General features: G+C 38.3%; 1 protein-coding gene across 1 annotated transcript in view; it reads right to left on the minus strand.

The window, feature by feature from the left end:
- Positions 1-16655, minus strand: part of PTCHD4 (patched domain containing 4) — a 318279-nt gene that overhangs the window by 233324 nt on the left and 68300 nt on the right. The window contains exon 2 of the mRNA XM_072642405.1: positions 5618-6095. Coding sequence (XP_072498506.1) covers positions 5618-6095 — 478 coding nt within the window. The remainder of the gene's footprint in view (positions 1-5617; positions 6096-16655) is intronic.

Here is a 16655-nt window from a genome sequence, read left to right on the forward strand (position 1 = left end):
CTGGAAATCGAGGGAATGCCCATTAATTGGGAAATGGCTGAACAAGTTGTGGTATATTAATGTAATGGAATATTATTGTGCTATAAGAAATGGTGAACAGGCAAACTTTAGAAAAACCTGAAAAGACTTATATGAACTGATGCTAAATGAATTGAGCAGAACCAGGAGAACATCATACACAGTGATAGTCACAGTGTGTGAGGACTGTTTCTGATAGACTTAGCTCTTCACAGCAATGCAAGGACCTAAAACATTCCCAATGGACTCGATGCAAAATGTCATACACATCCAAAGAAAGAACTATGGAATCAGAACACAGAATGAAGCAGACATTTTTCTCTTGTGTTATGTTATGTTTTGGTTTGGTTTTTCTCATGGTTTCTCCTATTTTTTTTCAATTCTTCTATGCAACATGACTAATGTGAAAATGTGTTTAATAAGAATGTACAACCTATATAAGCTTGCATGCCATCTTGGGGAGAGAAGAGAAAGAGAGAGGGATAAAATTCAAAATTTATGAAAGTGATTATTGAAAATAGAAAACAAAAACAATTAAATTAAATAAAAAGATGAGGGGGTTGGACTAAGTATCCTCTTATGTGTCTTTCAACTCCCAATCTATAATCAACTTTAAAAATTATAAAAAGTTATTATAATTATATATTATACATAATTATAATATAATATATGATACTATTATACAACTATATTGTAACATTGTACATCATCTACGTATATATTTGTTTTTACATCACTTTCATTTCCAACATCCCACTCTCCTCTCCAGTGCACCATCCCTTGGAACACCTAATGGTGGGTGGTGGGTAGAGCGAAAAGTGAGATAGAATATAGGTAAGGAGAGGATTAGGGAGAAGGATTAGAAGGAAGGAGAAAAAGAACAAAGAGAATGAAAAGAAGAAAGAGGGAAAGGAAGAGAACACAAAAGAAGATGAGAAGGAGGAAGAGGCAGAGGAAAAGGAGGAGAAAAAGAAGGATAAGTAGGAAAAGAAAAGAAGGAGGAAGAGAGGAGAAAGAAGACAGAAAAGAGGAGAGAGAAAGCAGTTCATAAAAACCAACTCACATAGCAACCACATTTGATAGTCTATACAATGTTCCACCCCCGCTGTCCTTTTGCCATCCTTTATGTTATTTAGGATATGGATCCCACTCATTTTAAAGGGTTGGTCTCACAGTTACCTCATTAACATGAAATAAGATGCTGTATTGGGAAAACCATCCAGAGCACAGGCATGGGGTAGCTAGAGTCTCATTGTGGCAGAGGGCCCAAATCAAGGAGGTATGTATTTCATTCCTAAGGGACATGCTGTTTTTCAAAGCTTGACAGCAGAGAAGATAGGCCACTTATCTATGTGAGTTAATTTGCCACTACATAGTTCTTAGAAATAATAGACACGGGATAGACAGTATGGGATGAATATCAAGGTGGCTCCAGCAGCTGTAAAAATCCATTGATTGCCTCCCTTGAAAATAACACACAGAAACTGTGATGGGAAATTTTGTGGTTTCAAAGGTCAGTGATGTAGATTTTGCTTTAGATATATGAGTGAAATATCACCCCTGTGTCCCTTCTACTTAAACTACCTTCTTGAGGATAGAATTTTTCTTTTTCTCTCTTGGCTCTTATAACAGTCATTGATCAGCTAATGTTCTACACTATTGTTCAATCTCACAATTCTTAGAGGTTACTCTAATTATGATCTGGACTTAGGGAAATCCAGAGTCCGTGAGCTTGATTTTTCAAAAAACTTTGATAAGAGTATTTCTGTATAATTGATTTTCTTTATAATTCAATGTACTTTATGCATTGAAAAATATTTTTTTCCCTCAGGAAGGGACTTGCCAAAGGGTTATTCAAAAGGTCAAAAAAAAAACTCTTGACTAACTGAGGTCATGCTGGAGGTGTCTAATATTATCTGCATGGTTGTCAACCAGCCTGGTTCTAGTTTGTCTCTAAATTCAGAGAAAGCATAGTTCTTGGAAGCAAGGTTCCTAGAACCCAATACATTTGGAAGCATGGAGCAATGGAGAGGCCACTAGACCTAGAGACAGAGCTCTTGGTTCAAATCTCATCCTTAGACACTTATTAGCTGGGTGACTGAGCAAGTCACAAGTTCTTTTTGCCTGTTTTCTCATCTATTAAAGGAGGGAGTTTGACAAGATTGCTTCTAAAATTCCTTCCTGTCCAAATCTATTATCCTGTGAACAATTGTTAGAGGTACAGTGGTAACCAAGTAACTGAGATCTTTCTTAAATGGGTTTAATCAGGTTCAACCTAAGAGACCTAGGATCACTTATCCTTTGATGGAAGATTTTCCCTAGAAGTGATTTGATCACCCAGGAATCCTCCAGATATCCTAAGGGTAACCTAGGGCAATATTGAACATACCTCAAAACTGAATTATATCTCCAGGCCTGCAAAATCAAACTAGTCAATGGGAGATAAAAAGAAGGTAGCTATATTAATACAGGCATTTGTCTCATTCTTGTATTTCTGTGCTAGTGTAGGTCAGTGGTGGAATGAGAGAAACTGCTATCAGAATTTTGTAATGTACATTTTATTACCTAGCATGCTGAGAGACATTTTTTTTTTTGCTTCTTAAATGCATAGGTTGTATCACTCTACCTTTCTCTGATAAGTGTTTTTACTACTTAATTTTTGAAGGAGCCCCAGTGGGGTCTTAGATAACTGTACAGATAATCTGTACCCCCAAGTACAATTCTGCCCCCTTTGGTGAATGGTACCAGTTGAATCTCAGAATTCTCAGCATATTTCATTTAATGTGACTGAATCCCTTATGCATAACAAAATGTTCTAAATACATAATCAGTGTCTGCCTAGTGCCAACATTTCTGGAAGCATCCTTTTCCAGGGCAAGAATATTCCCCCAAGTAGGAAATACACACTTTTCAAAAGACTTGGAAAATCCCTGTCCATCCTTCTTTTTTCCTTCATGCCTGACTTTTTCATTGCATACTATGGTTTGTTAGGGGCATAACTCAGAGAGCAGCACAGCAGATTTTAACCTGGAGAAGTATAAACTACTTGTTGTTAGCTATATTCTCTCCCGCTCCTGCCACTTGACCACCCAGAGTCCATTTTTACCATTTGTTGCCAAGTCTGAGCACACAGAGGATTAGGTCACACATGCGACTGACAAACCTTCTCTTGCAAAGCCATAGATATCAGCGCTATAATCACCTTGACGATAAGACCTATCAATCTTGCTCTGGAGCTATAATTCTCCCTTTCTCCTTCCTTCGATCTTCCTTTTAGCCACATACTCATGAGCATCCAGTCACCCACAAATTTCCTCAACTATTAATGAGTGTCTTTGAAGAGACTTTCTAAGTAAAAGCATGGTAGAAGTTCACCTTTAGGATGGGTAGCATTAGGGTTGATGAACATTCCTTCTCAATCATTATGGAAGAAAGGAAGGACACATCTTTAAGTGGGAGCAAGAAAGAATTTAGGTTGGAATATGGGACACTTTCAGTCTACAAGGTAAATGAAACAATGGGACTGTTGAAAGTCTTACTCTTTTCATATTTTAAACGATAAGTTAGACCTTGACTAGTGGTTCTAAAGCATTTTTATCCCATGGTATCAGCTCCATGAATACTTTCATAACTGGGCATGCCAGTAACAAACATTTAAAACTCATGCAGGTTTTCTTAAAGTAATAACTTTCAGTCAATCAACTGGGAAGAAGCAGAGTAGAGAATATTTTGTCTCAGATATTTTATTTTTGATTAGGGGCTGCCACTGGGGTAGCTGTAGGATCACTGCAAGTGGTCCTTTTTATTAACTGGCTCATCTTAATAAATAAGCACACTTAATTTTAGATTCTTGACTATGGAAAAATAAACAATATGTCTCACACACAAATTATAGGATAGTAGTCAAAATGTAAGGGATCCCAAAGATCATTTTGTCCTGTGAAGTTTGGATTCGGGCAAAAGGCCACACTTGAGGACCTAGAGGGACATGTGGCCTCAAGGCTGCAGGTTCCCCACCCCTGATAAATTAATCTCCCCATTTTATGGGGAAGAAATAGCTAAAGCCTAGAAATAGTATATACATATTCCATGGACATACTATACATATATATAGGTACACACGTACATGCATATATGGTATATATGTATATATATATACATTTATATGCTCTCTATATATTTCAAATATATGTTATGTTATTATGAATCTAGTAAGGGGATTAACATAGCTATTTGGTGGGAAGTTCCTAGTGTATATTTTTAAAATTATCAACAAAAAGTTGTTATAGTAAATAGACTGTTGTCATTATATTTTTGCATGATGAGTGGGGAAGGAAATAAGCACTGTGCTTATTATAAGCACTTTACAAATAATTCTTCATTTCATTCTCACAAAACCCTGGGAGGTAGGTGCTGTTACTGCTGTTTCATTGTGGAGGAAATTGAGGCAAACAGGTTAAATGACTTGCGTAGGGTCACACAGTGAGAAAGTATTTGAGGTCATATTTGAACTCAGGCCAGACTGACTCCAGGCCCAGCGCTCTATCCACTGTAGCTGCCAGACATATGGACAGTATGATTACTATAATGTGAAGGTCCATAAAATCTTGTGACTTTGGAAAAGGAGTCCTTCCTCTCCTCTCCCATGTTCACAAAGGGGTTCTGGAACCAGCTTGAACAGGCTTAGATGACCGGATTGCCAAATTTTCAGGGTAGCCTTTTATACCTTGAAAAACTGACAAATGCTACAAATTATGGTTTTATTTGCTGTTGTTAATTGTCTAGATTTAAGAAAGTAATAGAGAAAAATGTTAATAATGAAGGTTATGCTTAAACGTGTGTTCTATATATTTTATATATATGTATATCTTTGTATCTATGTCTCCATATATCTATGTCTCTATATTTCTATATACATACACACATATATGTATATATACATATACATACATGCATAGATATATCGGGTTGCTCAACATTTACCAGTACACACCTGGGTAGGAAACTACACATATGGAACTATATAGTGTCAGACTTCTTTGATGTGTGAATAGCTTTGCTGAACTATCTCATTCCTTCCTTTTTATTCTTTCCTGTTAGGAATAGCTAGCTCTCTAGGAGGAAGGGAAGAGTGGAATATATTGGAAAATTTAGGTGAGATTAAAAACAAACTATTTAAGAGAGGGGAGGTATTTCACACAACAATAGCATCGGGGCCAGAAAGGAGCTCAAAGCTCAACCTCTCTTGTTTTATAAATAAGGAAACTGAAGACCAGTGAGTGAGTGACTTGTCAAAAGTTCTCAATGATAGTAAGGTTCAGAGGCCATACTTGATCCCTCTGCCTCCAGGGGCAGTAACATGTCCACTGTGCCATTCCTTATGAACTATGTATATAAAGGTGTATTGTTACATTCCATTCCCCTTAAAATGGGTAGATTTGATGAGTGGAAGGTATCCCATTGCCCAACCAAACCACACAAAGTTAGATTTAAAACAGACTTAACAATACCCCTAACTCTAATGCAAAGACGAAAATCTGTCTGGAAACTCTGTCACCAAAGCCACAAAAATCTGATCAAGATAAAGAGGAATAATTACCCATTGCGAAGAAAGGGATCCCCAGGAGGGTGGAATTGTATTTTCCATCAGTGATGAAGAATATCCCTGCTGCGGTTACGCTGGAGATGCAAACTGTCAGCACACCCAGGAGGCCCAGAAAAGGCTTGCTCCGCAGGCAGTCTTTCATTGAGCTGGAGAGGGTGGCTGTGGTCAAGATCAGCATGAGGCTCACCAGGATTTTGCTCCTGGCCAAGATGCTGGTCTTATGAAAGTCTTTCCAGAGGCTAAAGGATGCTAGAGAGAACAGCTGGAAGTCCTGGTGCTCCTCTTGTAGTTTCCTCATCAGTTTGCAGAACTCACTCTCCCACTTCTCCCCAATGAGGTCTTGAGTGGCAGAGCCATAGGTCTGGAGGTAGTAGGTGATTTGAATAGCTCTGGCTGACTTGACCCGCTGATCTTTGCTGTTGGGCACATCGACACCACCCAGTTGGTGTCCAATAAAGGTGCTCCTCCCATCCTTGGAAACACAAAAGGAGACTCAGGTTATGGTGGGGCACAGCACAGCACACATTCCAGACTGAGGTTCCTTATTCTAAGGGAAAGAGTCCACTGGTGAGCTTCTTGAGGGTCAGAACTGTCTTTTGCCTTTCTTTGTAACTTCAGTTCTTGGCACATAGCAGGTACTTAATAAATGTTTATTGATTGAATAACCATTAAAGACTTACTCACTGCCCATTAATTGGGAACTGACTCAAATGGTATGAAGTTCAACTTAGGACTAGAAAGTAAACTGAGACTTTGAAATTAACATGGAATATACCATGCAGTATTATCAATAGCACAAAAGACAGCTGCAAAGCCACAAACTTCACTTCCCACCACCCACATGCACATTAATAACTTCACAATCATCCCACATTTCTGTCCCCTAACGTTTTTCTTCTTTAGGAGCCAAATGTAAACTCCTAGAACAGAGCACTAAATTCCTGGAATCCAATTCCATCTAATATGAAGCCTGTCATGAAAGGCAGCATGGGCTGCTGGTCTGAGAGTTGAACTCAGCTCAAGTTCTACCTCTGATATATACTAAGTGACCTTGGGTGAATCACTTGACTTTTCAGAGTACTGGGCAAATTTCTAAGATTGCAAACTATGCTGACATCCAAAGAAAGAACTATTGGAGTCTGAATGCAGATCAAAGTATACTTTTTTCACTTTTTTGTTTTTTTTTCCTTTCTCATGGTTTTTCCTTTTGTTCTGATTCTTGTTTCATATAACTAATGTGGAAATATGTTTAATATGATTGTACATGTATAATCTATATCAGACTGCTTGACATCTTGGGGAGAGGGGAGAGGAGGGAGGGAAAAATTTGGAACTCAAAATTTTGTAAGAATGAATGTTAAAAACTATCTTTACATGCAATTGGAAAATGTATAAAATAATATTAATTGGGAAAAAATAGTTCTGATCTCTATCTGAGGAGAGATATTCCTCAGCCAGGCAGTTCCCTCTACTAATAAAATCACAGATCTAATCCCTGTTCTCAGGGATCATGGTATAAGTTATTAGCATCTATCACCACCATCGATCTAACAACTAGCTAATATAGTATTCTTCATTTTCCTGGCTTAACCATAGCATTTTTATTTATGTACACATGTACACAAAGGGAGAATCATTCCACCGACTCACAAGTAGTTCTCACAGTCATATTCTCTCCTGTGGTGGAGTATGGCTGGTCAATAGATAGCCTTACAACTGGGTTAGGGAGATCAAGAATAAACTGAAGATTGCACAGAGTAGAAAAATGACTGGGGATAGAAAAATGTGTAGAGAAATACAGAGACTGAAAAAATGTCTGCTGACCTGGCACAATAACATACTGGGATTGAAACATTTTTAAGAAAAAAGTACTATAGATTTGGGCAAGTTGTTCCATTTTCTTACTTAGAGATAGCATTCTTTCCCATGAGAACACCATGGTTTCTTTAAGTTAGCAATACCAACTCTATCCATAGGCCTTTGTTGTGATGTCAGTCTTTCTAAAAGCACAATTGATTAAGTGAAGTTAGGGTTCTGCTTTTTCAGTCAAAAACTCCATCATGCCCTCAGCCACATACACAGTTCATTCTCAGCCAGACTTCCTTAGGTTTAATTCATTTCTGGCAAAAAATTTTTCCTAAATAAGAATGAACATTCAAAACATCCATTTCTTTAAATACTTGCTGTCTACTACACACAAGTGAATTTTCAAGGAGAAAACAAGCAATACACTTTTCACGTATGACTTTAATGCCAGTAAAGGCAACTAGGGGACATAGTATTTTAAGTCTTGAATTTGGAATCGAGAAGAACTGAGTCAAATCCTGCCTCAGATGCGTACTACCTGTGTAACTCTGGGCAAACTCTCTAATCTATTAAAGGGGAAGGAGTTAGATCTGATGGCCTCCATGGTCCCTTCCAGCTCTAAATCTTTGATTCACTGATCTAATGACTGGCACACATTGGAGGAATCAAAGTAAGAAGGGGAGAAAAACCATTTTTCTCATAGTTTACTTTTGGAGCATTAGGACAGTAACACACTTATTTACGAGAGCTGAAAGGATCTGTGTGAGCACTGCAAGAGCAGAGATTTCATTGCCCCTTCCTTCTCTGCCCTCCTCTACTCCTCATGTCTTAGTAGATGACTTTCATGAATTGCTTTGCCTTCTCCAAAAGAAAGAATAACAATAAATCATCTAGTGGCCAGTCTACCAATGCCGAGCTTCTCCACATGTAGGTAGTCTGCTTTAAGTACTCTATGTTGCAGACACATATTCTATGGCTGGTTTTGGACTCAAAGCCCTTTCAATGTAGTATAACCTGCAAAAGCTGGTGCTCTGCTGGCATTGATTTTGAGAACCCAGGGTCATCTCCGTGCCATAATGAGGCAACAACAAAGAACTTTAGCAGAAGTAGCAGAGCTTAGTGTGAGGCAGCTAGGTGACATAGCAAATAGAGCACTGGACTTGGAATTAGGAAGCCCTGAGTTGGAATGCTTCCCTAATCATTTATTTGCCATGTAACTTCTTGGACAAACCATATATGGTCAAGTCATAAAACCACCCAAGGCATAAAACCTATCTGCAAAACAACGCGGATAATAATAGCACCTACTTCTCAGGGTTGTTGTGAGGACAAAATGAGATACCATGTGCAAAGAACTTTGCAAGCTTTAAACTATTTTATAAATATTATTGTCACAATACCTGAGATTATTAGAAGGAATTTAAATAGAACAAGTTCAAAAATACTCCTACGAAATGCTTCTAAAAGAATATTTGATATAGATTTTAGATGATACTTGGAAGGAACCACAGAGAACATCTAATACAGTCCTTTCATTTTACAGATGAGGAATCTGAAGCCAAGGGAGGTTAAGTAACTTGTCCAACATAACACAAGTAGCAAACATCAGAGGTGGGATTTTAAGCCTGGACCTTTTACTCTGTAATAAGTTCTGCCTCATGCCAAACACATTGTCTGGTTTTTTTTCTCCCAAACTCAAAAATAAAGGTGAATTAGCGCATTATCAATTCTACTCAGTTCACCCAGTCTAACCAATCTGAGTGAAATTACACTGTTCTGAGCCAGGACTTGAAAGGTTTTTTACTTCATTTTCTATTAAGGTACCCAATGTTACCCTTTTCTTTCACTCATTCTAAGTTTGGCCTCACCTTCTAGCCTTTCTATCTAATAACACCACTGATGGAACAGAGGTCTCATGTGAGTCTTTTGATTACAAAACAGCACAAATTTATGGAAAGAACACTGACTTCTAAATCAAGCAGGCCAGGGTTCAAATCTTAAGTCTGTGCTTACTATCTGTGTGACCTTGAACAAATCACTTTACCTCTTGGGGTCATAGTTCTCTCATGTATAAAATGAGTGATCTGAACTAGATGTCCCTTAAGGTCATTTTCAGCTCTTACACCACGATATTTGGGTGGAAAATCTGTGAACTAATGAGGCTAAATGAATATGGGTCAGTCATAAAGAGGAAGACTAGGTAGCACAAGGAAATTCACTCTGGGACACTGAGACAATTTTTTTTTTCTATTTGATCAATTCAGCCTCATTCACATCAGATAATTCCCCAGGGAAACATTTATTTGCTTAAATTTTATGGATTCCTCCTTTCTTCCCTCCCTTGTCCTTCCTCTATCCCACTATCTTTCTCTTTTTTCTTCCTCCCTCACAGATAACTTGTTTTTGCAACTGCTGTGCCCGTCTGGGTATTTGAAAGGGAAAGGATCATAAAGGCTTGCACTATGTCATTCAGCATGTGTTGCTCTGACTGCCTGTACTCATTTTAGTCATCAAAATGATTTCTGAGGGACTTTTAGTAAGTAAATGATCTGAAGATTTATGAGTCCCTCAGGAGTCATTTTGCAGATTATAATGGATCAAAGGAAATGCTGATAATACAGATGGTCAAAATTCAAAAAAAAATTAGGAAGTCTAAATATAGGTTCTTAAAATAACAGGTCTTCATTGGCTTTGCTTAGCTGTGAAAACCCCATTTTGAAGTTATCTGATTTATTTCCTTTTTCTAAAACAAAAATTCTATCAGGAAAGACATGCTTTATATTGTTTTCTTATATCTAAATGGATGGAGCAAAGATAGTAGATTTCCTTCTTCTTTCCCTTTCCCAAGAAAACAAATACAATTCAAGGTCCTTTGAGGTTTTTGAATGGAATACACTCCTGAAAAAGTTAGCATTTTGCTGCTGTCTCTCCACTCTAATTATTGCAAGAAAACGAACTCTTGGAGCACAATCCAAACATTTTTTTGTAAGGGTTCTTTGAAGGAGAAACAATATGAAGCCACCTAAAACAATTGTACTGGAAGACCTTGTCATTTAAAGGGGCAATAAAATAAAATCAATAAATGGAGCTTTTTCTTGGCTTAAAGCACAGAAATCTGCTGGAAGGCAGAGTGCCCTCACAGCAAAGTTGGGCATAGTTTAAAGAACAATCCTCCTAGGCTGTGATTTTTCTTTTCTTTTTCTCTTTTGTTCTAAGACTGAGGCTCCTTATCTTGAGAAGGCTGGAAGTTCAGTGTTTACTCAGGGACTGACCCCACTGCTGACATGCAAGGGAGTTTGACCTCAATTTTTCACTACCCAGGCCTATTTGACCCTCCTTAAGCAACCTGGTGCCTCTTCTCTTGCACTAACCATCCTGGTGCTGGGCTTAATATGGACACATAATAGGCCCATTTCAGCTCAGAATTTCTGAACTCAAGAGATCACACAGCTTCATGGTTCCCAAATAGCAAGGATTTTGTAATCCTCTATTAAACCACTACACCTGGAACTTGGCAGTAATAAAAGGAGGCGATGGTGTTCCAAGGAACCTCACAAGTCACCTTGCTCAACCTTCTTGATTGACAGATGAAAAAAATGAGTCCTAGAGAAATGAATTGACTTGTTCAATATCATACGGGAAGTAACTATCTGAGCTAGGATTCAAACTAAGCACCCTAGGCTCCCAAACCAGGATTAGCACACTGACTCTATCAATCAACATTTATCATTATTAATTCTTAATATTATTAAGAATCAATCAGTAATATTAAGTACCTGCTCTATGTCAGATGTTTTGCAAGGTGCTGGGCATACAGGTACAAAGAATGAATGGTCTTATTGTCCTCCAAAATATTTCATTGTCCCTCTTCCTCCTGTTCCTTTTTACTTGAAACTTTAGATCTAACTCTAAATCCTCTGCTCTTTTCATCAGAAACAAGCTTTTCATTCCACAACTAAAGATAAAAAGTAAATTGTAAATGGACCTGGCAATACAATGACACAAATTCGTAGTAATGAGTCAATGACTGTATTAGCGCTTTACTGAGAGCAGGTTAGGGGATTAAAATGTGAGGAAAAAACATTGGGTTCCTAAGGGACTGAATAGGAAACTCAAGTGAAGAGGGAAAGGGGTTTCAGAATAGGAAGGCTGGGGGCTCTGGAGACAGATGATTGCCCCTTTCATAATTTGACTTAGGGTTGTCTTTCTGGCCTCAAGAAATTCATCTACATATTTCAAAGGCATAAAGGTTAATTCTCTTCTAAGCCAGGATAGCTAGCCTTCCAATTTCCTTTTTGGTAAAGCATGTTTAGAGAAGGGAACATAGTCCTAACATAAAAGTTAAGCAAATCTATTTTACCAATAGTTTTAGTAATATACAGTATTGTGACTCAATAGTCCCATTGACATGCAGTGTTTTTTGTCCTCTTTTTCCACCACTGACTCATTATTTTTCATTCTACTACCTAAGGGAAACTACGTTTTTGAACCCTGGGATTTGGATCTAACAACAAAAATTCACAGAAAATCTGACCAATAGGTGGGAGAAAGAAGAGATAGACTGAATACATTTGTTGTAGTTTCAGTTTGATTTCTCTTAGGTTTCCAACTCTTTCCTTGCATGGACAAGAGCAGATTTTCATGATTCACCATTAGGCTATTTTCACTTTACTGAGAAGTTAGTTCCTATTTTACTAGCTGACTCACATCACCCGCCACACTTACCAGTTTATTATAAGGCTACCAATGTGTCGAATGAATATCTCTTGTACCTTTGTTCATACCCAAGGGAGCTTGGGTATGTACATTTGGAATATTGTGCTTCCAATATACATTCCCAGCACACTCGGGGAATTTTGGACCCCAATACTCAAAGCAAAGTTCTAAAACTACTATTCCTCACTGCCCCCTGGTTAGGTAGGGTTAGGTAGGGACTGATTTTATTACTTATGTGATGAAAAGAGATAGGGATGGGAGAATAAAAGTCAATCAGAGGTCTTTGGGGAAAACACTTTATCTTTCACACTCTTGTTCATCCATTTTTAATTCCTTATAAAACAATTGATATCAAGGATAAGTCTTAGAAGTTTGTACACAGCTAGTATGTATATGTGACAAAGGCACAACAGAAAAGGAGTGGACTCCCAAAGACCCTCTCTTTGACATACTCTGTTCAGCTTTCTGCCCTAAAGCACACACTGAGGATGCTCTATACATATACTATGTCTCAATGGAGACAGTGTCAGGTGGCACAAAGAGGAACAAGAACTAGGTCAACCTTTCAATCATCCCTGACTGTGTGGATATGAGGCCCACTGACCTAGATAGCAACCCTTTTTTCTTCCTTAAAAGATAGTTTTTGTAAACTTCTCTAAACTTCTCTAAACAAATAAACAAACAATTCAAAGTCTGGAAGCCAACCTGTTAATGAGACTTTCTAAAATGAGCTACACTGAAGGTCAGACAATTCAATTCTTGTCAGCATTTACGTATTAAGCATCTACTAGAGAGGCAATATGATGTAGTAGATAGAGAGCCTACTTGAAATCAGGAAGACCTGAGTTCATCTGGGCTCTGACTCATAATGGCTTTGTTATTCTGGATAAGTCACTGAACCACTCAGTGTCCTTTGGCAACAGTAAGTTGCAGAGGTTACCCACCTGCTTTGCTAGAAGGAATTTCCTTGCTCAGAGCTCTCTACACCAATTAAATCACAGGCCTGGTTACACCTCCTCCATGTATGGGAAGGTTAAAAACCTATGTGAGGCACTATACCAAGTACTGGGATTACAAAAATGGGGGAAAAATCCCTGCCTTCATGTAGTTTACTTACTTTTTACTGGTGGGGGGGAAGCCCTCACATATAAATAAGCTTGATAATGAACAGTCCATCACCGGCTCTTTCTTCCTTAGGTGATATTTCATTCACTAGAACAAGCTATTTGACCATCAAAACTTTACTTATAAATCCCAGAGACTCAATCTTGAGCTTAAGATGAAGAATAATGAAATGAGTGCTTTCTGCTGGAGATAAAACTTAGTTAAACTTTGACTACTACTGTATGATTCTAGGAAAGTCAAACAATTTCTTTAGACCTCAATTTCTTCATCGGTGAAATGGGGAAAATAATCTGTAAGCCTCAAGAAGTGGGCTGTTGCAAGTACTAAGGACAGCAATGCATGCAAAATACGTTGAGAATCTCAAAGTGCTATGTGAATCAGGTATTTTATTAACTTGTTTGTTTCAGAATAGCATGGTCTTCATTATCCTATTCAGAATCATATCCAAGAGAAGGTGTGCCACCAATACACTTTTGAGAGTTTTCTACCTTTAACAAAAAATAAGGGCAGGTTCAAGAAGCATAGCTTGATAGTCAACAGATATCTATTAAGCACCTGCCAGGCACTGTGCCAAGTCCTGGAGATAAAAAGAAAGGAAAGAAACAGTCCTAATGGGATAGTGGGGGGGGGGGCAATTGGATTGGGGTGGGAGGGAGTCAGAAAAATTGGATCTAGGGGTCAGAAGGCACTCCTTTCTCTGTCACTAGGTAGTGACACAGCCTCTCTGAGCTTCAGGTTCCACTTTTATAACATGAGAATAGAAGTACTTAGAAACCACAAAACATTAGCAGTGTGAACCTGAACAAGTCACTTCACCTCTGCCTCAGTATCCTCATGTGCAAGATGGAAATAATAACAGCACCTACCTTCAAGGGTTGTTGTGAGGATCAATGAGATAATGTTTATAAAATGCTTTGTAAACTTTAAAATGCTATATGTTGTTGTTCAGTCATGACCCCATTTGGGGTTTTCTTGGCAAAGATACTGGAGTGGTTTATCATTTTCTTCTCCAGCTCATTTTACAGATGAGCAAACTGAGGCAAGCAGGGTTAAGTGACTTGCCCGGAGTTATACAGCTAGTGTCTGCTAGATAATAGCTATGACTAAAACAAGCTATATAAATGCAAACTATAAATGTTATTGAATTATTTGGAACACTTGTTGGAGCCATTCAGATTCATCTATTCATTTACCATACAGTCAAATATTTATCAAGCACTTAGATTTTCAGATCACTGTCAGGTATTGTGGCAGATAAAGTGTATAGATGTGATCAGATGCTTGACCGTATAGAATCTACAGTTTGGTAAGGGGATTAGACACCTACAGTGATAACTAGTGTAAGTTATTATCCAGTATGTACATAAGCAAGTGTTATGTGTGGGTCCAAGTAGAAGCTATTAATAAATGTTTTCTTGCATTTGTGGATTTTAACTCAAGGTAAATTGCTTTCATGCAATGAAAGAGGACTGGGAGTTAGAGGACTTGGATCCAAATTCTGGATTTGTCACCTGCTACGTGTGTGACCTTGGGCAAGTCACAACCTTCCTGGGTCTTAGTTTCCCCATAAGTAAAAGGAGGAAGCTGAATCAGATGACCTTCAAACACCCTTGAAATTGGAATCCTAGGAATGAATATATTTCAGATCCTTCCTTTGCAGATAGAGTCCCTCAATGCAAATCCCTAAGAAACTGGAAGGAGTTGCACAAGATTACTCCTGCCACCTGAATTCTCAACCCAAACTCTGAGCTTCTTTGGTCTGTGTCATCAGTTGAAGTCATCCCCTCTGCAGCATCTGAAATTTCCCCAAACAGTCTCCACCTTCACAATTGGGAGGAAGATTCAACATCCACAAGTAAAATCAAAGAGCAGATTCCTATAACCAGTCTAGAGGGCTGAGCCATTAACATCAGAACCAAATCAAGGCAGTCAAAAATCCCCAGGTGATGCTTTGGAAACAGAAGGGAGCAAGTGTCATATTTCCTCAATATATATCCATTCCATGTTGACATTCAGATGTTTTCTGTCACTGCAGGATAATTCAGCAGCCCAGCCCCTTCCTAAGACAGAGTATTGTAATTCAGGTTCTATTGATTTTCAATGCAGCATGGACTGCAAGGTTACTGGAAACTCTTGGATGGTCAGCAGCCTCTTTTGCTAAACAGAAAATCTCCTCATGAAAGGTAAGTGATGAGGTGTCTAAGGAAGCAAAGAAATTCTTACCACAAAAGCATTTTCTTATATTTAATATCTCATTTATAATTTATTTGGGGCATATGAACTATGAATTCCAATTAAATGCAATCCTTAGTTACCTGAACTTCCTCCCACCCCCATCTCTTGACTTTCAGGAGAAAACTAGGTCGTATAATGATTTTGTCCAAAAATACACTTTCAATGTGTGTCTTAGGTTTTGTACCTATGATCCAATTTTCCATACCTGTGTTAACACCCATTGAACTGCATAATGACTATTCATATTCCAAATGATGGTCCTGAGGCACTATGAGGTCCACAGTCACCAAGGAAAGATTTACTTGTAGCCATGTAATTTTCAAGGCCCTTGTAAACATATTTTAGAAAGACTGTCAATAATAAAGGTAAAATCCAGAAGGTAGAATCCTACTTAAGTATGGGTGGATAAGAAAATTCAACTAGTCAGCATATCTGGGGTGAACTGGAAAAAAAAAACAACCTAGATTAGCATCAAAATATCTGGGATAAAATCTCAGGTGACTTTGAACAAATCAGACTCATATTCTGGGCCTGGGGTTCCTCATCTATAAAATGAAGGGGAGAGATTTTAAGATAATCTTTGAAGTCCCTTGCAGCAATAGATATTATGATCCAATTAAAAGATGTCTGAACAACTATAAGGATGTGCATGTATGTTTTATATATGTGTGTATACAAGTGAGCACACACATGTGTGTATGTATACACACATACATACACACACACACACACACACACACACACACACACACACACACACACACATATATATATATATCCCCTGGGGTTTCCTGCTTGGTTTTGCTATGGTGAGGTCCACACTGGTACAGCCTGTGCATTTTGGTGTGCTCACCCCTCCAGCCCCGTGCAACAGATCCTCCCCATTGACATTCCAGGCTGTCCTGGGTTGGAAATCTGCCACACTCTGTCTCCTATTGTATTCTGCCACTCTAAAATTTGTTTGGATTCTCTTTTTAGAGGTTTCTGAAGGAGTTTGTCTTAGAGCTTAGGTGAGTACTTGCTCTCACTCCTCTATCTTAGACCTTCACCTTGACTACCTTTTAAAGACACCTATTCACTGAATGGGCATTACACTTTAAGTGAGTACCTGAAAAGCCCTTAGCCTAAAAGGCCAAGGTCTCCCATTGCA

This window comes from Notamacropus eugenii, chromosome 2 (genome assembly GCF_028372415.1).
Source record: "Notamacropus eugenii isolate mMacEug1 chromosome 2, mMacEug1.pri_v2, whole genome shotgun sequence".
Lineage (NCBI taxonomy): Eukaryota > Metazoa > Chordata > Mammalia > Diprotodontia > Macropodidae > Notamacropus > Notamacropus eugenii.